We start from the raw sequence: 25,257 nt of genomic DNA, 5'->3' as shown, positions 1-25,257 counted from the left end.
TGTTCGCGTTTGAAGGTCAGGACTACCTCGTGGTAGTTGATTATTTGAGTAGATATTTTGAGTACACGAAACTTCGAAGCACGAGCAGCAGCATGATTATCAATGAGCTAAAATCCATATTTCCACGATTCGGTATCCTGGAAAAGGTCGTATCGGACAATGGTCCACAATACTCATCGTACGAATTTGAAGACTTCAGTAAGAAGTGGAACTTTGATCACATAACATCAAGTCCTAGGTACCCACAGTCTAACGGTCTCGCCGAGCGAACTGTGCAAACGGTCAAGCGACTCCTTAAGAAAACGCGAAAGAGTGGTACCGACCCTCTATTAGCAGTTTTAGAATATCTCACAACCCCGTTGTCAGATACTGGTTGTTCCCCTTCCCAAGTCTTCATGAGTAAAAAACTCAGATCTGTTATTCCTTGTTTACCTGTTCAACTGGTCCCAGAAACCCCAAATTTGCCAAAGATCAAGAGTCTAATGAGGTCATCTCGTCTAGAACAGAAAAATCACTATGATGTAAAAGCTAAACCTTTGAAACCACTGGTTCTTAATGAAACGGTGAGAATCCAAGGCGAGAATAAATCTTGGAAACCAACAGTTGTTGTTGACATTACAACACTAGGTCATACACTGTCCGCACTGCTGATGGCGCGCAATACACGAGAAATCGTCGTCATTTGCTTAAGACAAATGAACCAGACTTGAGCCAGGTATCTATGTTTGAGTCTTTTCCCAATGTTTTGGACAATCAAAATTCTAGTCCCATGGTCACAAACAATCACGATCATGAAAATTTAGAGGTTGAAAAGTCTGACATTAACAGCCCCCTTAAATCAAAAAATGACTCTAGTCAAGGTTGCTACATCACACGCTCTGGACGTGCTGTCAAACCAAAGACAATTGTTTCTATGTAATTTCAAAAAGAGGGAGATGTAACATTTGACTTGTGATTGTACATACTTAGAGTTATCGCTCTTACATGTTTTGTTTATATCCGGGACCCCGTGTGGACCCACACATGTTGGTCTTTAATAAAAATTACAGTTAGGAGCACGTTGTTTTCGTTCCTCCATAAGGCTCATTGCATGAGCCCTGCGCACACTATTACACCACGTGAAACGTTTACAATCCTATATGCAGAGCAAACCTGAGCTCAAAAACTTTAACTTGAATAATTTAAATGTTAAAACACACTTGTATGGGATAAATGGGGGAAACATTACAAATTCAAGGGATTTGAAGAAATTGAATTCATTCAGCAACACTGTGGGAGCGTCGCCCAAATGCCTGATAATTCAGATTGGGGGGGGGGATGATATGGACTCCCTAGATATTACGCCCCAGGAAGTGATTTTTAAACTCATTGCGATGGCACAGGTGTGGAAAGTGCGATATAACTTCAAAAAAGTGTTTGTGTGTCAACTGTTGCCAAGGGAAATAACTCGTGTGGTACAACATTCGCAATACAATGAGAACGTGAGAGAGGCAAACAAGTTCTAAAGGCAGAATTGTTTCGCGCACCAAACAGTGCCATAACATACTGGAAAATCAAAGGGGTGAAGAAATCTATGGATAGTAATTATGTAGACGGGGTACACTTCAATTGGCAGTTTGGCATGCCAAAATATTTTCGGAACATTAGAGGTGCCATCCTGACAGCTATACGACACAATTAAGTATATGCGGGACGATGATCACGTGATGGTTGCGAATTTATTATAAATTTAGAACCGGACGCAGCTTCCCGAGAAAAATCTACTGTACAGACACACTATACAACGTCATAATAAAAAAAAGTACGTCACGACGTTGTATCGCGGGAAAATTGTCATCATATTTTGTTGTAATTTGCTACCGTTGTCAAGTGTTTTGTGTAAATCTGTTGATTGAATTCGTGTCAAATGATAATTTTCATTTTATTTCATAGTGATTACAAGTCTCTTTTTCATATATAATTATATACATTGCATATATTATATATATGTATAGTATGCGCCACAATAATTTTGATAGTATAGCCTACAAGTCACCGAAATCGCTCAGGACTACATGCACATGCAATTTGCATCTCTGTGCATTTACAAAAAGAAAGTCAACCGTCTGTAAACAATGACTCATTGCAAGTGTAAGATGATGATCGTTTGTTGATATTTACTTTAGTAGTGCGAAACTAGAACTGGACACACATTTCTCCGAATCTTGCTTGGGAAACGTACAAACTATTCAGGTGCTTTTATAATCGATCCTTGTTTGCGAACCCCCCCCCCCCCCCCAACCCCCCAACCCCCACCCCTTATGACAACAATCGTTACTTTTGGTCAAATATTAACGTCCATACTAGGAATGTTCAATTTTTGCAAGCATTTCCATGTAAATATAAGTACGCTTTATCTCTGAAACTATTTCATATTCCAAATTATTTTTACTAACTTTACGAATCACTGTTGCGGAAATGGTAACTAATTTAAAAAATATGACACACGTCGGAATTTATCCGAGAAGCAGACATGTGAAAAGGAAAAAGGTGCAAAGTCACAACATGTACGATGCATAAATACCTTGAAAAATAGCATGGAGACGATCGAGTCAAGCGACGCTAGCTAGACTGTGGACAAAAGTATCGGAACGATTTATGACGTTGTCCAGTTTGCAAAAATACTCGCGTTTGATTCGATGCTAAAAATAACCATATTTCATAAAGAATACTAAAAATAAATTGCCACTATTTTAAAGAGAAGACAATTTTGTATCTCCCTGTCCAAAAAATACCTTATTCATCAAAACTTACTTTAATATTTCGTGATATAGCCTTTGGCTCTCCGTACTGCAGTGATTCTCTTGGGGAGGGATTGGTACAAATGTTTAATAGTTTCACAATCGAAACGGGTCCAAATTGAATAAATTTTATCATATAATTGTTCCACAGAGGTAATCTCATCCATTGATTGCTCTATCTTTTTTTTAATCTTTAACCATAAATTTTCTATAATGTTTATATCTGGGCTCTGTGCCGGCCACTCCATCGTGTTGATATGGTTATATTCCATGAATGTTTTAGTAGCCCTAGAACGATGAACTGGTGCATTATCATCTTGAAATATATAATTATTGTCAGGAAAGTGTCTTGCTATTACTGGCCATAGATTGTTGTCTATGATTTGAATATATTTATCTGAATTGATGTTCCCCTCCACACGTGTTAATGTGCCGACGCCATGATAGGTTATGCAACCCCAAACCATCACGGCAAGATTCTTGGTTTTTACAGGTGAAATACATTCTGGTCTAAAGGCCTCGTCACTTTTTCTCCAGATATACAATTTGTTATCACTACCAATAACAATTTGACTCTCGTCTGAAAAAATAATTTTTTTCCAGTCATCGTTTGTCCATGTTGATTTGGCTCGACACCATGCCACTCTTCTCTGTCTGTTTACAGGGGAAATCCTGATTTTTTTCTTGCAGACACATCGACTATACCTCTGATTCTTAAGAAAACGCCACACTGTCTTTTTGGATACATTTCTGTTTTCATTATTGTTAAAATTATTCGTCACATCGGCCAATGGAGTTTTCCTGTTAGCCTTCACTTGTCGTAAAATTTTCCTTCCGTCACGATCGCTGAGACTTTTCTTGCGACCTGTTTTAGGGGCTGTTTTTACAGTTCCTCGTTCACAGAAATTTCTGTAAATTCGATACACAGATGTTTTAGCCATATCTAACATATCTGCAACTTTCTGAAAAGAATTTCCATTCTGAACTAATGTAGCAACTGACTGTTTGACAACATCCGATGCATATTTATGTTTCGAGGCCATGTTGTTTGGAGAGGTCTTTACTTACTTTATGATTGCAGACGACAAAAATAACGTAGTTAGTGTAAACAGGAAGTCATCATCATTATGAAAATACCTAAGGTGTAGTGTCAAATCGTATCTACACTGAAAATGACTGCCGTAAATAACACTAACAGTTTCATTCTTGTGTAACGTCACGTAAACCGTTCCGATACTTTTGTCCACAGTCTGTACCATGGCCGCGGAAATGCTATTGATCTAGTAAAGAAAGTAGCTCATATTGACGTTAACTAGACCTAACCCGTGGTTTGAAAGAAGACGTATTGTTTAGAGCTAGACTAGACGTTTTGTTCGAAGCCATGTTTAATATATACATGTATATTTAAAAAAAATTAAATTTGAATTTGTTTCCATAAACTCAATTTTTGTTCCATAATTATGAAAATTCTAAATATTTCAATAGGTTCAAAACAAATATAGTTTCTAACAATGTATTCCAAAACAGTCACGAAGAATTAGCCCCCCCCCCCCCCCCCCCCCCCCCCCCCCGTCTTTGAAAATGAGGTTTTTTTTTTATTTTGTAGTGCAAATAAATTGAGAGTGTTCCATCCCCCATTACTTTTAACAGTAGTTGTACATGAAAAGAATATAAGCTTGAAAGTTATTAATAACAAATATTTCGCCAAGCCTAACCCCAAGTGAACATATCAATGTATAACTTCAAAGACGCCTACCTCAAAAATCAAGATTAGCTTCACCCCTTCATATTTCTACAGGAAGTTGGGTATATGAATAGCTTTTAATTGCAGTGTTTGCAAAAAAATTCATTGACAAGGTTTTGAGCAGTGCTTCATTTAGTATCTGGACTACCCTGTTTTTGAGTACCAATTTCCACCCCAAATCCTTAATTTCTCCCAATTTCTTATCATATGGTTATGTTTAAGCATTTTATTATTATATATTTTAGATTTTACATATATTCTAAAAATTATTGTAAAAGATATAGATAAAAATTCCATCAAATTATTTTTTGAATTGAAAATCGAAATAATCTTGTAAAATTCACAATTTTCGAAAATGGGGGTAATTCAAAGCTTATTATCTCCCTTGTATACCTAGAAAGTGGCCATGAAATTTATACACATTGTACAGGACATCCTGATGGTGCTTCATGAAAAAAAGAAAAAATATTCATTGACGAGTTATTTTTGGCATGTCCTTAAGTTAAGTATAAGGCTTTAAAAAAAATAAATTATATAATAGATAACACAATGTTATACTTCACAGATGGCTCATTACTGGATGGATAATACTACATTAAATCAGTAATTTTTTGTAATAACCAGTTCATATGGAATTGGTCTTATAATGCTGTATGGAGATTACTGATAGAGCGTATGATAATTTAGCCAATTCACATATGGAATTGGTCTGCCAGTTCAAATGGAATTTGGTTTGATGCTATATTAGAAAGATGTTCATATGGAACTTGTGGTTCAATGGAACCCTGGATTTGATAAGTATATGTTCAAATGGAACATTTGAACAGTTCATATGGAACTGGGCATTCAACATATTTCAGTTCATATGGAACTGGAATAGGGTAACTGATACTCAGTTCACATGGAACTGATGTTTTTATAAGGAACACATTGTGTATCTGTTTCTCATGGTATATATATTTAAGTCAGAGTGAAATATAATTACCAGATATAAGCTGATATTTCACATTTTATGTATCTGATTAAATCAGTAGAACTATGTATGATATTCTGACAACAAATCGTTGTTATGTAAACAATTAAACTCTCTGAGGCAAAGGAATAATGAATTGAATTTTTCAGTTGAACACAGGTTATGGAACAGGCCACTTCACGTCCAAAGCGGAGGAAGGTGGGGGAGTCTCGTGGGAGAAGCGCAACACCTAGGAGGAGCGCAACACAATCAACGTCCGTAGGAAGAATCCCACGTGGCAAAGCAAGAAGTCAGACGCGAGTTGCCTCAGACACTCACAGTAGACCGACTCTAGGCGCAGGGCAAGGTACAAAACCTGAACATATAAACACAGCTACACAAGTGGCCAATGAACATGGAGACACACCTGTTCCAATTTCTGTGGGCAACCAGAACCTGACTGCTGAGTCGATGACACAGATGTTAGCAGCAGCCATCCCGGTCATTATACAAACTGTTGTTTCAGTCCTACAGAACAGTGGTATGTTGCCTGGTGGAATATTACAACAGAACAACTCAAGTACCCAGCCTAACCTATTGGAGAGCAGTCCTGCCACTGGAAGTACCACTGACGAGGCTGCCGCGCAGAATGTGGGTGATGGAAATGGTGCCAATGAAGGAGCGAATAAGTCCCCAAATCTTAGTATTGCACAAGAACTGTTAGGTAATATTGCACCTGTCACTAGTCAAACCACAGAAAGTAGAGCGTTAAAAGTAAATTATGGGCTAGCGCGCCCAATTTCTTTAGGAGTAGATCCTAAGTTGCGTGCAGATATTGTGTCGAATAAGTATGTCGATTTTAGCGAATTGTTAAAACACAAGACATCTGAAGAGAAATTTAATTACATTGCAGAAGAGAAAGATGGCAATTTGCAATTTGTTAGAAAGAAAACAGGAAAACAGATAAGCAATTTAAAACAGTGGCAAGATGCCTTCTATATATATGCTGGTATTTATTGTCAAAGACATCCTCATCAGGCCCCTAATTTAATGAAATATGGGCAGATTATTTCTCAGTTGGCTCAGATGTCAAATGTGAAAGGGGCATTAAGTTATGATGAAAATTTTCGTAGGTGGAGGGAACAATACCCAGACCATTTGCCATGGGAGGGGGTAAATGGGGAATTGCATACAGAAACAATGGCTATGACGTTGTCGAGCTTTAAGAACAAGGGTTCTTTTCGTCCCCAGCAAAAAAGTTTTCCCTCAAATTCAGTGCGAACAAAACATTGTTTCACCTTCAACAATGAAGGGAGCTGTTCAGACAAAGTGTGCAAATATGGTCACTTCTGTCAGGTGTGTAAGGGCACCCACAGTAGATTACACTGTCCAAACAAACAAACGGGAAACACATCCACAACAGAGGGGGGAAAGGGTAAACCCCAAACTAAGCAGTCCACTTTTCGTGCCTCACAACCCTTTCCAAAATAAGATACATGAGATAGTGACCCCGATAAAGGCAGATGAATTACAGTGTTTACTTGCTGGGTATGATAAGCATAAGGTGAAGTTTTTGGTTAATGGTTTTACAGAGGGCTTTAAGATTCCTTTTCAAGGTAAAGAAGAGTTTCGGTTGAATAAAAATTTGCCATCAGCTGTAGCTAGAATGGATGTATTAAAAGAAAAAAATTGGGAAAGAAATTGGGGCAGGTCGAGTTAAAGGTCCTTTCCAGGAACCTCCCTTTAATTTTTTTAGAGTATCTCCTTTGGGATTAGTTCCAAAAGCTCAGATAGGAGAATTCAGGATTATTCATGATCTTTCTTCACCTGAGGGTAATTCAGTGAATGATGGAATTTGCCCCGATTGTAAATCTGTAAAATATCAATCAGTAGATGATGCTTGTCATCTTTTTCTGCAGTTTGGTAAAGGATGTCAGCTAGCTAAAGTTGATGTGGATCTTTATGAATCTGGGACGCTGACGATGGAAAAGTGAAATCATTCCGTTTGTGAAAAATGTGGTAGTTTACCGTTAACATCTATGTTCAATAAAACATTTAAGTACGAAGTAGATGTGGAAGACTATGTCATGTCACTGACATTGAGTTTACAGGGATATATCGAATAGACATATAAATGAATATTATTGTTGATAGATAATACGTCGTCAATATATCTAAATGTCGAATTAAAGGCCACAGCAAAATATTTTTGCTTCTCACGTACAAGTTTTGAAAAATAAATTCTGCTTCATAAGAATATAAAAACAGGTCAGCTAACAAAGGAGCACAATTCGTACCCATGGGAATTGCTACAGACTATTTGAAGACCTGATCACCAAAGACAACGAGAATGTTGAAAATTTCAACTTCAGAGTACTGGTGCGTGGAATCAGAGTGGTGTTTAACAAAGTAATTTTTGGATGACTGATCACTGGATGAAAGGTGAATATAACGAACAGTGAACAACCTCATAACTCCTGTAAGCAATACAAACTAGATATGAATGTTTCCGTTTTCCATTTTTGAAGAGGAAAAGGCAATTTCATTTGAAGCTTTGACAGTTGGAACCGAAATATATTCCTCATGTAACCTATCTAATCGTTTTATCACTTCTGGATTACTAAACACAGAGCTTGTTTATTTGTTTATTTTTTCAGGTAATAACAAGTATGGATATATAAAACAATCACGTGTTTAAGACAATATCAAAAAGCTGATATATAAGATAAACTTGTAAAGTGTACGAGTTAAGATTATGATTCTTTGCTGAAACAATGGAGGTTAATACTTAGCTGTAATTGTTTTACTGATAAAATTACTTAATGTCAACTTCCTGATACGAATGAATTGTATTATTCTAACTGCATAATTAAAGTTATTAACTTTGATCAATAAACAATTTTCAACATATTATGTGGTTGTGTGTCAAGGAGGAACGAGGATTAATAAATAAAGTTATTTCTGTTTGATTTACCTCTGATTAAAATATGTTTCCAATGAGGTATACATATATCATGCACATTATTCTTATCTATGAATGAAAGTAACAATAAAATATTACTATTTCCTGTCATATCTAGAGGGGCATGGACACGATTTCAGCTGAAAATTTTCCAACTTTGTATTTACATTTTTATTGTTTACAATGCTTAATAAAGTATTTCTAATAGTTAACCAAAATTTGAATATCAATTGTTGAGTTACAAGTGAGATACAGCACTCTTAATTTCTAGTTATGTAAACCAAGCTCGTGCCATGTTTTTGTTTACATTTAGATTGCTCAATAGAATATACCATGTGTAAAACAATATTAGATGTGTCAAACATTACAAACTGTTCGTTTGTGTTCAGAATTAACTTCTGATTTGAAAAATCTGCTTTAAACGAAACTTTTACTAGTATATTCAACCTATGTAAACAAAAACATGACACGAGCCTTGTTTACATAACAAAGAATTGTGAACGCTGTATCTCCCATGTACCTCGACAGCTGACATCCAAGTTTTTGCTGACCATTAGAAATACCTTATTGAAACATTATAAATATTAAAAAAGGAAAAATAAAATTTCAAAAAAAATTCATCTCAATCCGTGCCCATGCCCCTTTAAAGTCATTGGAGTATATAAATCAGTAAAAATAAAGATATACTTTTTAACTGTCCGAGGAGAGGTTGCAGTCATTATTCAATTAAGTGGATATATAATCGAGACATCTATTCTTGATATTAACCGTGGCCTTAGTTTACTCATGCCGATCAGAATTATTTCCCTTACTCTACATACATGCATTGCTTTACTTTTTATAAAATAAGAAAATCCTTGTTTGCTTATGATTATCTTCTATTTTCTACAGGTAGTAATGACATTGAATACCACTGGTATCAATCAGTCAAATGCATTATCCTATCAGCTTGGCTTCGGTTGAAGAACACCTTTCTGAACAATGGGCCCGTTAACATGCAAAACTAAAGCTGGCCAAACAATGAAATCTACTCTGTTGCCTTGCTTTGTGTACAATCTGAACACATTTTTATCAAAATCTTCATTTTGTGCCGGCCCAAAATGGAGCAACATTGGAGGGTCCTGTATTGCCATCATCCAGCACAGCTGCATGCAACGGACCGTGTACTTCTGTTTAACTTCGGTGTCTGCAACTTCTGATCTGGTTGTAATCTGCAAGCAACAATAATCCTATAATGTTATAATGTAGGGACGATATATTGTCATTTGAGGGATTTTTGCAATGTTACAACTTATACCAGCTTTAGGTTATCAATGAAATGGTCAATCTTGTGACTTTCGATGGGACAAAACATGGTCCGTGTTTCCCAACCCTCTAATTTGTCTTCCTTATAGGAGTTATGAGATTGATCACTGTTCGTTGTCTTCACCTTTCATGAATGATATATACTAACGATTGTATTCTTTACATCAGATATAGCAATCGACGCTGTCTGTTTTTGAAGTTCAACCACCTTGGACACCACGATTGCGGGCGTTGTAGCATCCTAGTAGTTAAGAAATCATTATTAGTTCCAATGTATATTCTTATCACTTGAGCTACACAAAACCTACTAAATGCAAAGTCGAAAAACAGATTTCACGTTACGTCTTATGTATTCATGAAATCATTATTTCATATTGTGGATTAAATGTTTTTGATACAAATACTGTTCACCATTGTTACAGCTTACACCTATATGGTTCTTAGTGTGAAGTGAATTTTATTCCCTGTAGTATTAAAACAACATGAAGTCATTGGATATAACGAATTACGTTTATAATGAATAAACATTGTTCATTACCGGCACTTCGCTATAGGCATGTTTTACTGTCACGGAAGACTTGCATATCGTCCGAGGTTTTATCAAGTTCCGTAGGCATTGCATTTCGTCGTTATACTGAGAAGTTAACTACGTGTACATTGATAACTACGTTTACCTTCTTTAGTTCTCTCTTCTACAAATTAGTGTTTCGCTTATTGTTTGATTCCATACATTTGCTCAATTGAGAAAACAGTGTCCACCGACTAATGATGTTACTCGGTGCATCTATACGTTGTGTTAGTATTTAATGAAGAATGTGCGTTGTACATGTACCTGTGATTGCTCGTCGGATCTGGAAGGTAGTGTGATGGCATGAATCAGTCTGTGTCTCTGGGCTTTGGCATAGTGTTGACAGCAAGTGTAAACCTCCTTTCCAAATAAAAGAGAAAAGAATGATATTTCGCTTCGATTTATACAGCAATCGTCCGATGTAACATTTTTTTATATAGCTGATACCTTTAAAATGTCCAAAAGCTCTTTTATTATCTTTTCCTCGTCGACACCAACATCTTCTAAACTTTCGTATGCATCCGTCCACTCGTTGTCGTAGAGTTCGCTGAACTTTTCTCCTAGTTTGATTGGTCGATTTTCGTCTGATAGATCAGCTATTCGAGGGTTATTTACCCTTAATTTATCCCCAGCAATAGTGCTTAATCTGAAATATAACCAAACATACCATGTGATTCACATACAAACAATACGAAATTATGTCAACTGAAGAACTAGCTAAAAGAACAGCTTGCATGGATACACCTAATTAATTAATCAATTATTTACATGTGCATGGTTAATCACTATCACATCAAGAATATGTTAAATCAGGAAAGTATGAACAAAACTCACTAAGGAATTAGTGTGTGCAACTTCCTTTTAGTAATGTGAATTTCATCTGTGCTAGTTGCTTGTGAATCTGGGTTAGAAAACGTCTTAAGAGGTGACGAAATGGGGCGGACCTGCGGGTGAGACCGCAAAAAACAATGTCCCCTGTCACAGCAGATGTGACACGATAAAGATATCTCCCTGCATAAAGGCCGTAAGCGCCGAGTATATGCTTAAAATTAGCGCTCCTTTACCGACAATGAGTGAAAAATTCTCAAGCGGAACGTTAAGCAATATACGACCAACCAACAATTCACCTGTGCTAAATAGTCTGTTCTTGCTTACAATATCTGTGATATTGAACATGTAGCTATATCAGCACCTCCGTTGAAGTTCAACATATATATTCCCGTGGGGATCTGGGTTAGAATATATCTTCAGTACCCAATGCTAGTCGTAAGATGCGACTAAATGGAGGCGGTTCTTCGGATATGAAAGCAAAGACCGGGTCCGCGTGTCATAGCAGGTGTGGCACATTAAGGACACCTCCCTGATCAAAAACCGTAAGCGCCAAGCATAGGCTTAAATTTTGCAGCCCTTCGTTGGTAATGTCGACGTCCACATATATTATAAAATGAAAAAAAAATCTCTAGAGGGACGTTACACGATATAGAAACAATCAATAAATCGACATAAATGATTTAGATAGTATTTTAAAATGTATAACATATTGAGAGTTAGGCAGACAACAGCGCCTTTATAAGTCTTCTCCTTTAAGGTACAAGGTAAAGTCCACATAATGATGTATATGTGAAATTACAATATACATGTATATGATGATGGATGATAATATCTCAATATATACGAAGTACACAGATAATATATCATTCAAAGTATAATGATGATATAAGAGCATGATTACTTGGTATGCATATTAAGCTAACAAAGAGAAATGAGGGAGCGGTCAATGGCAACTAAGTGGGACCTACACAAAGATTCGATACATATAATATTGATAAATTTAGAACATCTTCATAAAAATAATATAGAAGTTAGATTAATATATATATATATATATATATATATATATTATAAAGATGTCTAACGGACAACCTGGTTAGGGCTTTTTCTTTTCTTTGTTTTTCTTCTTCAAATCTGAAAATATAAACGTCCGACATAACAGAAAAAACTCGTCTCCGATTATGCAGGTAAAGTATTTGTGAGTACTTTGATTTCATTGGAATGTTGGCACCATAAGTTAGGAAGTCTTCAGTTTCTGTTCTATAGTGGAGTTGAATGATGGTGAATTACATTTTATGATACAGATGTAATTCATAATTTTAGAGTTTGATTTTGTTGAAAAATATAATAAATTCATTTATGGATTAAAAATGTATTTTGTACTTCGGAATCCAACCCTTCATCAGTAGATCGAAATCCCTACATGGTCTTCTCCTAGCCTGAAATGTCTTTTTCCCATCAGACTGTGAAATTTAACACTACTGATACTGCCAGGAGTCGTCTATTTATCACAGACAGGAGTCACCCAGTGGTTTATATATAAATACCACTGATGCGGGTCATCCAGTGGTATGAAAGCATATAACAAATTGTCGGCTTGATTAACATGGATCAGCACATGTAATGCTTTAATACGCCGGTTTCGAGATACGTCCGAGTTATTTCCCTTTGGAGAACTCTCGTACATAGTAAAGCGCGAAAGAATTTGTTTACACGCGGGAGTGGGACAGATATTCATCACAGCGTAAGTGAATGTACTCAGTAAGTTTCTCATACGCTGTTTGATAACCCGAATTTGACTGATACACAAACTAAGTAAGTGATAAGTATTTAGGGAGTAATTAAATACATAGAATTCTTATCCTATCATGTTATTTCGTTGGTCATAAGTACCATATCCAAGATATTTCTTGCAAATATGACATTGTTTGTATGTTTCAACTTCGGTAAAACATTTCTTTCGATAGTATTTTGTATTTCCCACATTTACATATTCAAAGAGAAGCCGCTTTTAATACATTTCATCGTCTTCCTCGTTGGTTGTATATCCACTCTGTCCCACTTAGACATTCAAAGTTCCACTAAATGCACCTCCTATACAGAAGAGTTCGTATCTCGAAATTGGCGTATTGAAATATACACAGTACTCTTTTCTTGAACAGCAATTATCTGATATGAACAACGGAGTAATTCAACATAAGTTATCTTATTTCTTTATTTCATACTATTTCTATATACGTACTTGTACAGCAGCGTTTTCTTTTCTCGTCGTACATCATTTAATATTTCTTCTGTGCGACTGAATCTTAATGGGGAAAAAGTTATGGTACTGTATATAGTATTTGAAAATGAATATTTTTTTTCATTGAGATTAATTTATTTGCAAAATTTATATGTGTTGAACTATTAAAACCGTATTTACTTTGATTCCAGATTTCTCACTTCTGCCTGGCTATCAGATAATCTGAAAATGAAGTTTTAAAATCTATATCAATTTTCGACTCAATACAGGAAACATGCTGGAATGTTCGTAAAATATTGAACAAGTTTGAAATAATCCGACCAAATAATAATATACTATTATGAAACTTAAAATATACCTGCATTTCAATAAAGAGCAAAACATAGATCGATACACATACACTGATATTTATTGCATTGATTTTTGCAATTTTCGTGTGAATGTTTTCACTTTTCAATCTTTTAGATGTACAAGTTATTTACTTTGATAACACCATTCATTCATTCACTTTATCATCGTCGCTATGCATTTACATGTTCATATGGAGTGTCCTTCTAAAACAACCACAGGTTTGTTTTAAACTTATTCCATATTTTAAGATTTTGATACTAAAACTTTCAAATTGTCATTTGCCGTTCTTTTATTTTTCTTCTCTTTCGTTGTGTTTATAGTACAAGACGCGTTCAGTATATGCGTACATACTATGGTATCTTGTATACAGCATTTCCGGAACTGTTTTGTCTTCCAATGCCATTTCCTCTAAACAAATATTACTGAATCCCTTTGAATGGATAAAATGATGTGATATTCCAGAAATATCGGAACAACTGATAACACATTACGTGTAGATTCTTAAGCCAACAAATGCATCATTTAAAACATTTAATTTCTTAAAGTTTAGCGAAGTAAAGCGCTCTTTTGATGTTACACCTAGTATACAATACTAACTTACATGTAATGTTCGATTTAAGATAAAATCACATATCTAGTGTCTACAGGTACATTGTATATATGTGTTCAATTTGATATGTTTAGCTTTCATGTTATTCACCCACCGTCCATATATATAACCTTTTTGTCCTAGTCATCTACCTTCAAAGTATTGATTTGAATAAAAACATCAGAACAGAAGATAAATTTCATATATGAATAGATCCGCAATTAAAAGAACAATCGGTAAATTACACTGTGTTTCGCTGAGGTTTGCAGGTACTAGTATTGTATGTTAAAAAAAACTACAAATTGAAGATATTTTATGTTACTCTAGTTGATTGAATATGTGAGCACCCCATAAGTACGAATTCAAACACAGCACTAGAAAACAAAATTTGCGGGATTCAAGCGTGTTTGTAGGATTATTTTCAATCTCATATTTCAACCGTGATTAAAATTTATTATTATATTTTCATTTTGGCAACAAATCAGCATTTTAATTGAATAATCATTGTATTATTGATATTTCATAAACACTTATAATAAAGATTTGCATGTTTACCTGATTTCTAGATTTCTATATTCCTCCTTAAGTTTTTCTGCTTCCCGCTGGTATCTGTCGTGATAAAGTACAGATAAATAGAATACAACTACATCAGAGAAAACTCATTAAACCTAGACTATATACCTTATATGCACATTTCTACAGCAAAAAATTAAACGAACGCGTCATCCTTTATAATCTAAATACGTGAACTGAATTATTATTTATATCATCATGAACGTATCGATATCATAATAGCATTCTGAAATAGAGGTCGCCCAAAAAGAACATGGCGAAGAAGTGCAGAGGCAGAACGCGAACAACTAGGATGGCAAACATGGAGCGAAGCAGTTACAGTAGCAAATGACAGAGTGAGATGGCGGAAGATGCTGTCAATCCTTATGAGCTGACCATGGCTTGAAGAGGATAGGTAGGTAGGTATTCTGAAAGTCTGCAGCGTAATGTCGTCCACAAAAGTCATATGGCGGGGAAAAGCAAAGCAAAATAACGTTTGATACGATATGAATTGGTTTTATAAATGTCGTGATATTAATCAACCAAATTGCGTGATACTACCTAAATTCCCTCATTCCAATATCAACATTTTAGGAACTCTCTTGGGGTCCATCCTAGACACCAAACGTCATAATATGGATGAAGCGGAAGATTTCAAATAACATGAAGATATTCTTCCATTACAATATCTACCCTGCTGTTTATTTGATAGAAAATTATTAAATAAACCATCTAAAATTATGAATTCCGATTGGGGACATGTCCTAATTATTGACCCTACGGTTTATCCACGCATGAATCTTTATCAAAGAAGGAAACTAATTTGCAATTGTTGGTTTCACTAAGTCCATGGGCCTTGAGTGTTTTATACTCTGTCTTCACTATCTTATAATTACCTTACCTCCCCCTTGGAAAATGGTACGAACATTTCTGTGATTGAATTTTATATCCCTCTTAACTGCATTCCTTACTAAAAATTACTATGTACTATTTTAAAAAGCATGTGTACATAAATGTATGTCTTTGTGTGTTTTGTGAATGAAACACTACGGTTTGTGTCGAGTCAATTTCAGTCCTTTCTCTCTTAACATATATTGCTAGAAATCCGCTGTATTTTATATTTCTGTGAACAAGAATAATTTTTATTCATATGCCGATTCGATAGATCGAGATAAAAGACACCAGAGTCTTCAACATCGGCTTCGTACTTAGATTTTTCATTGAAAAAATATCAATGGCAAACTAACAACTCCAGTTTAGCGGTTGTGACCTGTCGACAGGGGATGGTTACACTTTCTAGGCACCTGATCGCACTTCTGGTATACCCAGGGGTGCGTGTTTGCCCAACTCTCTATTTTGTATTCTTTATAGGAATTATAAGATTGCTCACTGTTCGTTATTCTCACCTTTCATGTATATCATAACTAAGAAGGTTGCGTAATAATAATACATAAAGTCCATATTAGTTACTACTCACTTTTTAAGTCCATTACTATCCCCTACTCCGTACAAGAACACAGTAGATGTATATACACGTACGTAGGAATGATTTAAAGTAATAAAAATTTATACATACTTGCACGGTTCCTCGTGCTCGTTGCTTTCGAGCACTCGTCTTTTATAGAACACCTGCTTTGGTTTTCCTAACAGCCATTCTTTGAAGTTATTCAACTTTGAGGTTATCCAACACAAACAACACATTCTGTTTTCTTGAATATTTATTAGTGGCTCCTCATCGTCGTCATCGTAGTATATTCCAACTCTTGTGTACTCGTAGGAACTGGCAGGTTTTCTATCCGACCTAGCAAACAACAAATGCAGTGTACTTATGTAAGAACTGTTATGTTCTCTATCCAACAAATTTAATAATCACTAGAACATTTACTTGTAAAAACTGGCAGATATTCTATTATACCTAACAAGAGATACATACTGAATACTGTAAATTCCGAAATATACACGTGGAATGTATTATCGCGTAATTTCGCGAGAAACATCACGCACGTAAAAATATTTCTCGTGATTTCACGTCCATGAGACATTTCGCGATAAGTACTCGCGTAAAATAAGAAATCTACAGTACTTGTAGGAACTAATAGGATCTGTAATCTACCTATTAATCAGTTACTATCGTGTAGTTGTAGGAACTGGTACCTATTAGCCAGTGACTACCGTGTCGTTGTAGGAACTGACAGGTTCTCTATATGACCTATCAGCTGTCACACTCGCATTCCATCATTTCAACTTATCCCTTCATGTGCCCCTTTATTTTGTTAGATATATCACTTTATTGGTACCGTATAAGTTTTACATTATGACCCCTGGGTCGAGGCCTCTGCTGGTGGACTGTTAGTCCCCGAGGGTCTCTACAGCCCAATAGCTAAGTACTTCGTTACTAGCTTGAAAATACGGATGTATATTTAATTGCTGTGATAAAATTTAGAAATTCATTTGAAAATAAAGGATTATCTCCCTCATGCATAGCTCTTATCCTTAGACGAATTTGACTCCACTTTTTTGGCACTCCGTTTTTCCCTAAATTAGATCTTGGGACCTAAACGTTTTCTGTTATTTCGGATTTCAAAAATTTCGGTTGAGCATCACTGAAAAGACATAATTTGTCGAAATGCACATCTGGTGCATCAAAATTGGTACCGTATAAGTTTTACATGCAAACATTGTGCACTTCCGACTCCTCAGCTGGACAGGTATCTGTTGAGTGAATTTTCATTTGGCCAGTCTGGTAACCTATCTGTACTAAGCTGCGTGTACGTTAGTCGAGCGCAGTTAGTCATTTAGATAAAACATATCATTGAACCGACTTTTTGAAAACACTTTGAATCGTGGGGTGCTCAACATCTATAAAATATCCCCAGTTACTTATTGGGTGCTTTTGAGGTAAGTCTTATGTAAATATGTTGTGTTGAAACATGTATTTTTAAGAAATAAGGTATTTTAAAATATCTAGCGGGACGCTTCTTTGATGATTTCACCTGTGTAATAAATTTACCATATAATATACACGTACGTAACCACGCCGCTCTCTTTAGATAATTAAGACAGAATTTACAAGCGTAACCGCTGCACTTACTGTATGTGATTAATTCAATTACAATTACTTTCTCAAATTTTATCAGAAAACTAGTGGTAAATTATATAATCATATGATGTATGAATAATAACACATTTACAAATTTATTTCAGATTTCTATTCCAACTGGCTATTACATTTGATCATCATCAGTTTCTCAAAGGTGCTATCATTTAAACAGCATCTGTCAGGCCGAAAAACTTTGCCCATAACACTCCATGATTTCAAAATATCAGAATACTGGAGGTCTACTAGACATCTTCCTTGTTCAGGAATGTTCAAGAATGATATGACCTGGCCAATGATGGGAATTGTTTTCATAGCCATTATATTACCTGGGGCTCTGAGAACAATACCGGTGGCTAGAATTCACCTGCTCAATGTTGTCAGTGTGATTTGGTCAGCTTAAAAACGCATCACTGCCCTGAGAGAGAGAGAGAGAGAGAGAGAGAGAGAGAGAGAGAGAGAGAGAGAGAGAGAGAGAGAGAGAGTGTGTTTTGCAAACCACAATGTATACTGGTCTGTGATATTCGTACAGATCAAACTTGCTTTTCACCTACTAAAGTACAGCGAGTTTGATCAGCTTATATAAAGACAAATTGCTGAAAGAGAGAGAGAAAGAGAGGATAGTATTTTGGTTTTAAATACACTTAATAAAAATTGACTCAAGTATCAAATATACTTTTAAAGCAATATTGCAATAATATCATGCTAAAAGAAACCTCATGGTCCTGGATTTTAAATGAGAGTAATTATAATTGAAAGTAATTAAAAAAGTAATTGAATTACAGGGTGTTTTCCTCTGGTGATTAATTAAATTACAATCACAAATTACATCCAATTATTTCAAAACATGTAATTAATTGCAATTAATTACAATTACTTTTTCAATTACCCCAACCCTGGTTCATACCCATAGCCGTGACCTCTGTTGATCCCGTTTAGGTATTTATACATTGATAAATACGTATTGCTCGTGATAGTGTTATATAAGAGAAAACAGTTGAAACTTGAAAATGTAAACATTTGCGTATAAAATCAATATAGTGATGATGTTAGTATTATTGCATTTGAATGCTAGTATGTTTTGTGAAATACTTTCTATACATATTTGAAGTACCGATACGATATTGTGCTTGTGTATATTGCTGGTTTTTTTTTTACTAGTATTTTAGTGTCCAAGTGGTTATCTTGCATCAAATGCCGTTTGATCATTCTAGTATATTCTTGTAATAGAGGCAGTATTTGGTGATCAGCAGATTGTGATCACATGTCCTAATATATGAGCCGTATTCTGTTAAAGTATTACTCGTATTTGAGGCCATGTCATTGTATTTTGTTTGTCTTTATTCATGGTCACATAAGTTTCGACATGGTTTTGCTATTATCAGGCTCTTGATATAAGTCATGTAGACGGGTGTGGTCAGGAGCGCAGGCCAGTTTGAACATCGCTGTACCAGGGACCCTTTTCTCTTGGACTTATTCTAAACGCAGTTGTGAGAGGGATCCAGATTCATAAACCTGTGATAGCTGTAACTGTGATATATGTGTTATGTGTGTATACATTTTTATGCCCCGTCATGAATATGGCCGGAACATACATGTATAGTGTTTGTCATATCCATATTCCGTCCTTCTGTCCTTCCGCCGCGGTGATCTAGAGGTAGAGCGTTCGCCCCGCATGCGGAAGCCCGGGGTTCGAATCCCGGCCGCAACAGACCTAAGTCGTTCAAACAGATAGTGACAGTTCCATCGCCAAAAACTCGGCATCATGTGTGAATGTTACGGATCCTCGGAGATAATAATAGTTGCCCCGTGTCACAGTAGGTGTGGCACGCAAAAGAATCCTTACTGCTCAATGACTGTAAGCACCAAGATAGGCCTAAATTATAAGTCCTTCACCGGTATTGATGACGTCTCCATATGAGTGAAAAATTCTCAAGAGGTACGTTAAATAAGATACAATCAATCATCCTTCCGTCCTTCTGTCATACTTTACGTTCAGCTCAGTTTCAAAGAAACTATTTAAGATATTTCTATTAAAAAATTTATGCTGATACATATTAGGGAGATCTATTCAACTGCATCAATATTGTTTACCTATGTCTTTACCTCACTTTTCCCTATTTGGTGTTCACTCTATATGCGCCTTTTTCCTTCCATCTACTTTACACCCAGGTACTAAGTACCAATGGTGACTTGGATCGTCATCGTGGGACTGAGCATAGCTCTTTACAGACCGTCTGCTAGCAAAACACCAGTTGTATCGATCTCAACGTTGTCCAACAATTGCTCACTACCACGTGACCGCGGTGTATAAACGTCAAGTGTAATCAGTCGTTCCAGCACATCCCTAAAATTCCGTATTGTTAGGCCGTTCTTTTCACATTAATTTTGACAACGGATTGCTTGATCAAGAGATCGGGCTCTCGGCAGCTGTGACGATGTTTATTCCCCTAGACACTTCATCCCACCTCTGGTATATCCAGGGGTCCGTGTTTTTAATTTTGTATTCCTTATAGCAGTTATGAGATTGATCACTGATCGTTATCTTCACACTTTCATAAAAAAAAAAGAATTGTACAATGCCAACAATGCGGTATGTAACGTTTTCGTTTCTACGTCAGATTCAATTAGAAATAGTGACGCTCTAATTGATAAATCAGTCACGTTTACTTCGGTATGTCAATCCATTAGTGCATGCTAACCAGTGTCAAATGGTTTTGCAAAAGCTAATTAAGAAGTTTCTGTTTTGAGTGATACCGGTTGTAGCGGAATAGTTATACAAAAATGTTTGTGACCAGAACATAACATTACAGGTAAATTTCAAATTAACTGACAATCGTAAAATTTAAGTCCACGTTGCGCAACTTTTCATAGACACATCTTACCTCACAGAAGAATTTTCTGTTTGGTGCATGGAGTCGCAAGTTTATAATCTTCTCTTCAGTGATTGTGAGAGTGCTAGACTTCCTGGAAACTCAGGTCCACATTGAGGTAGTATTAATGCAGTTGAGACAAGGAATCGGCGCAGAATCAGATATCAAAAACTAGTTCAGATGAAGGTTTCTGAAATTTTCAAAGATGATGAAAGATTTTCAAAAGGCTCTAAAGACAATGAAAAGTCACTCTCTAAGGCTAGAGATCTTGATGATCGAGAACAAGTGTTACATGGCAAAACAGGTATACTCGTACATGCAATAAGATGGTTTACGGAAAGTTGTTTGTAAACTGGGAATACGAGAGTAAAAGGTAATGTTTCAATGCAGATTCCTGTCTCTGTGTCGCTTTCAAGAGACCGTAATGTTTCTTACCCATTAGTCAATATTGATAGGCAACATGGATACAATCCGAACGGTAAATAGGGTTTTATTCGAGTTCTATTGGCCACGTGTCCAATCTAGCGTCAAGAAGTTTTCTCAATCCTGTGATAAATACCACTGCATGGTGTCTAAAAGTAGTAGAGTAGCAGAGATCCTATGCAGCAGATGCCGTTGGTTGATGAACCATTTCAAAGGGGTAGCAGTTAATTTGATAGGTTTATTGCATCCCATTAAAGATCGCGATAACAGATGCATTCTTACTCTTGTCGACTTTGCCACGATCTATCCTGAGGCCGAAGCGTTACCAATAATCAAGACAGATTGTGTAGCAGAAGCATGAAAGGTGCTTTGTCGAGATGTACTCTAAAGTAGGGGTAGCACGTGAAATGCATAGTTATAATGCTTCTAATTTCACCTCACAACTCATGAAGGAAGTGTTCCGATTTATATCAATATGTCCGTTAACTATGTGAAAGGTGAATATAACCAACAGTGATTAATTTTCTAACTCCTATAAAGACTACAAAATAGAGGGCTTGGCAAATACGGACCCCTGGATATACCAGAGGTGGGATCAGGTGCCTAGGAGGAGTAAGCATCCCCTGTCGACCGGTCACACTCGCCGTGAGCCCCATATCCCAATCAGACAAACGGAGCAATCCATACTTAAACCAGTGTGCCAAGAACGGCATAACAATCGGAACCAAACACGCCAGACAGCATTTGACCCAAAGACCCAAAGATAGGCTTTATTGGCAAACTACATCATAATACATGTGGCAACGAGAGAATTTGCTAATTACTGACTTTAAACGAGCTTGTAGAAACCCCTGTAACATCAACTTGTTTGTCAGTAGCCTGCCTCGATTTAGAAACTGATCATACGCAGAACAAACTCTTGTGTATCGAATCAGTTAAGACATATAATCACCATATGCAGGTGTTGATGGAATATTGTCATACAAATATGGGAAGTTGACGTGGAAAAGCTGAAATCATTCCGTTTGTAATAAAGTTGAGTTGTTAGTTTGCCGTTAAGTACAAAACGGATGTGGAGAACTCTATGGTGTCTTTTATTTCGAGTTCACATTGATCTATCGAATTGACATATGAATGTAAATGATTATTGTTTATTGATAAAACGTCGTCGATATATCTAAATGTCGAGTTGAATGCCATAGCAAGATATTTTTCTTCTGATGTAGAAGCTTTTGAATCAACTCTGCTTCATACGAATATAAAAACCGGTCAGCTAACAAAGGAGCATAATTCGTACCAATGGGAATTCCAACTGACTGTTGGAAAACCTGATTACCAAAGACTACGAAGATAAATTGTTAATGAGGAACTCCAACATATTTTTTATTTCAACTTCAGAGCACTTGTGCGTGGAATCAGAGTGGTATCTAACAACGTTATGTGTTTGATGACTGATCACTAGATACGAATATTTCCTTTTTTCCATTGTTTGTTGAAGAAGCAACTGTTATGATGTCAAAAAATCTAGTCTTTAATTTCTTGTGAGAAATGACCGTGTCGTTTAAAGTGTTGAAAAGTCATACGTTTTGATGTTGTTAATTTGAGAATTTTTGCGATTTCATATGTACCAAAAACTCTTTAGAATACACATTTTGATTTACACCACTTGTGGCACAGTACGTTTGAAGTTTCTGGTAGAACATTCACTCTATCTAGCAATGTATATTTCCTTGTTCTTTCTTAGTTCACCATACACTGCTATGTATATAAGGTTCGTGGGGGATTCAATTACACTTTCAACTAATGTGCGCAGACTGCCCGCGAGACTAGGATAAAGTTAACATCTTAGTTCCACATTGTTCGCTTAAAGGGAAGTGTCCCAGAAATCACTCGGTTTCTCACCATTCGACCTATTTTACGAAAGGACTGTCCGAATCCATAAGGAAATATGTACCAGAAAGATCAACGATCCATCAGTGATATCAACATACCAGTATATCATCAATATTTAGGATCTTTTTGAGTCAAATTGCAAGAGAACATCTGTCTCAGGTATCGAAAAGACACGACACGTATTACACATGTCTATTCACATGATCTAATACATGTACTACGATAACGCCTGATTAAATGTATGCACTGAATATCAAATCTATCGATTCTGAAATAACGTGGATTTGAAGTACTGATTTCAGCTAGATACATTAATTCAATCTTCCACAGCACATCTTCTACTTACATGTATAAATTGAAAGGTACAATATATATTTTAATCATCGAGATATAATGTGAATTAGCTTTTATTCATTATCCACAATCGTATGCATCTACATACAAATATTTCTCAGATCTTGTGAATATTTGAATTCTTAATTTTCTATTTCGATGTCTTAAATTCATCAGACAAAACGAAATTTGCATATTATCAATATAACATAGAAGTTTAATTATTTTATATATAGTAGACTATGTGTAATTGAGAAGAATAGTTTACTAACCTGTACCTGGAATTCCCAACAGAAAGATACGATCACAGACTCTAAACTGTATCTAAGGCGTGTGCAGATGGTATGAAAATAGTGTGTTCAGATTTATCACACGGAAGTTGTGCTTGATCTTAAAATGAAATCTAGTACAGCTTCTGTGTTGTCAAAGAGAGAGGCGATCACAGACTCTAATCTGTATCTACGACGTGTACAGATGGTATAAGAATAGTATGTTCAGATTCAGAGCACGGAAGTAAAGCTTGATCTTAAGATGAAATTTAGTACAACTGCAACTGTTATCCCAAATTTATCAAGGAAGTGAAAACTACTACTTTGTTTTCGCTATACCAAATTTAACAAGATAGAGCAGTTCTCTCTAATTTTTCAGAAAATAAGAATGACCAAATAATTAGAGCATTAAAAAGCAACAAGTACTTATTGATTCATTTTCGTGTGATGTTCTATTATGCACGCTGAACTTGTTTGCTAGGGAAAATCTTCATTTTAAATGACATTGAAATTGCATCGAATCGGCCAAACATCGTAAGTTAGTACGGGCAGGTGCTATACGAATAAGATTATGCAGTGTATAGCATTTCTTCAATATTGTCAAATATAGAAAGAAAGAAACATATATTGTCTTGCATGTAACATACAATCAAATATATTCACATGTTACAGTGTCTCTCTCCTTAATAACACTATGGCATATGTACTGCGTGTGTCTGTAGAGAAGCCACACTTTTGACTCGAGGGAAATTGGGCGTAATAAAATGATATGCAGATGCATGAAAGGTGAAGATAACGGACCGTGGTCAATCTCTTAACTTCTATGGTGGAACAGCCTAATCCCAAAATATCAGAATTATTTGTTTCGGTACAAAAATTCGTTTTTATAAATTTATAATCTGCTTAAGCAATAACTTTACCACTTTGAAATATAAATGAAAATTTATTATATCAATTATTTTATGTACACGAATGATGAAAAATAAAAGGTTTTTTTTAAAAATCTTTTTACTAGTCCCTGTTAAATTTTGTTAGTCCCTGTCGAAGCCCCCCCCCCCCCCCCCCCCCCTCTGCAACGGAACCGTCCGATGACTCTGATTGACTGAAAATATAGATCCTTTTGAGTGGAATTTAACACAGAAAGCTGTACTACAGAAGTTCTTGCTATATTTCCTTCCTTCCTGCTTCCCTATACACAGTGATACATGCAACTCCATCATTTACATTGGTGAGAACTTTGACCCCGCCTGCTGCCAACTAGATTATTGCGTAAACCAGATAAAATATATAGAAAATACAGAGATACAAAAAATATATGTGATGACTTTCACCCCACCTGCTGTCAACTTAGTAATTACATAGAATGATTCGTCATCTCTATCGTTTGTTCCCATTAAACTTGTATGTACATTTATCATAGGCTGATCATTGACAGAAATATGTTCGTCAGGGTTCTTTTTACATTATTGCATTACATTTTGATTTCAACATTG

The 25,257-nt window shown here is 35.9% G+C and overlaps 2 protein-coding genes across 3 annotated transcripts; one reads left to right on the top strand and one right to left on the bottom strand.

Annotated features, from left to right (window-relative positions):
* The first annotated feature begins 4,380 nt into the window (after window positions 1-4,380).
* LOC125681062 (uncharacterized) lies at window positions 4,381-7,542 on the top strand. Its single transcript, XM_048920970.2, has 2 exons — window positions 4,381-6,200; window positions 7,396-7,542. The coding sequence occupies exons 1-2, from the start codon at window positions 5,660-5,662 to the stop codon at window positions 7,401-7,403; spliced, it is 549 nt and encodes a 182-aa protein (XP_048776927.2). The 5' UTR covers window positions 4,381-5,659; the 3' UTR covers window positions 7,404-7,542.
* Window positions 7,543-8,108: 566 nt separating this feature from the next.
* On the bottom strand, window positions 8,109-23,986 carry LOC125681059 (uncharacterized). 2 transcript variants are annotated; one of them, XM_048920967.2, is made up of 11 exons: window positions 23,768-23,986; window positions 20,859-21,036; window positions 16,453-16,677; window positions 14,880-14,933; window positions 13,565-13,606; window positions 13,385-13,447; window positions 12,235-12,276; window positions 10,759-10,957; window positions 10,576-10,671; window positions 9,892-9,984; window positions 8,109-9,649 (listed from the first exon to the last, which is right to left on the bottom strand). In XM_048920967.2, exons 2-11 carry the CDS (start codon window positions 20,885-20,887, stop codon window positions 9,383-9,385), a joined length of 1,110 nt encoding a protein of 369 aa, XP_048776924.2. In that variant the 5' UTR covers window positions 20,888-21,036; window positions 23,768-23,986; the 3' UTR covers window positions 8,109-9,382. The 2 variants fall into 2 exon arrangements, with proteins under 2 accessions (XP_048776924.2, XP_056012096.1); XM_056156121.1 differs by lacking the exon at window positions 20,859-21,036 and having other exon boundaries at window positions 23,768-23,851.
* Window positions 23,987-25,257: the final 1,271 nt, after the last annotated feature.

This window comes from Ostrea edulis, chromosome 2, assembly GCF_947568905.1.
Source record: "Ostrea edulis chromosome 2, xbOstEdul1.1, whole genome shotgun sequence".
NCBI lineage: Eukaryota > Metazoa > Mollusca > Bivalvia > Ostreida > Ostreidae > Ostrea > Ostrea edulis.
Note: the sequence above shows the minus strand (reverse complement) of the source record. Positions and strands in the feature narration are given on the sequence as shown.

Coding starts and splice junctions, on each gene's coding strand:
- LOC125681062 (XM_048920970.2), top strand. CDS start 5,660: ATGGAACAGGCCACTTCACGTCCAAAGCGGAGGAAGGTGGGGGAGTCT.
- LOC125681059 (XM_048920967.2), bottom strand. CDS start 20,887: ATGCACCAAACAGAAAATTCTTCTGTGAG. Junction 16,678..20,858: donor ACAGAAAATTCTTCTGTGAG/GTAAGATGTGTC, acceptor GTTGTTTGCTAG/GTCGGATAGAAAACCTGCCA. Junction 13,448..13,564: donor GTGAGAAATCTGGAATCAAA/GTAAATACGGTT, acceptor TTCCCCATTAAG/ATTCAGTCGCACAGAAGAAA.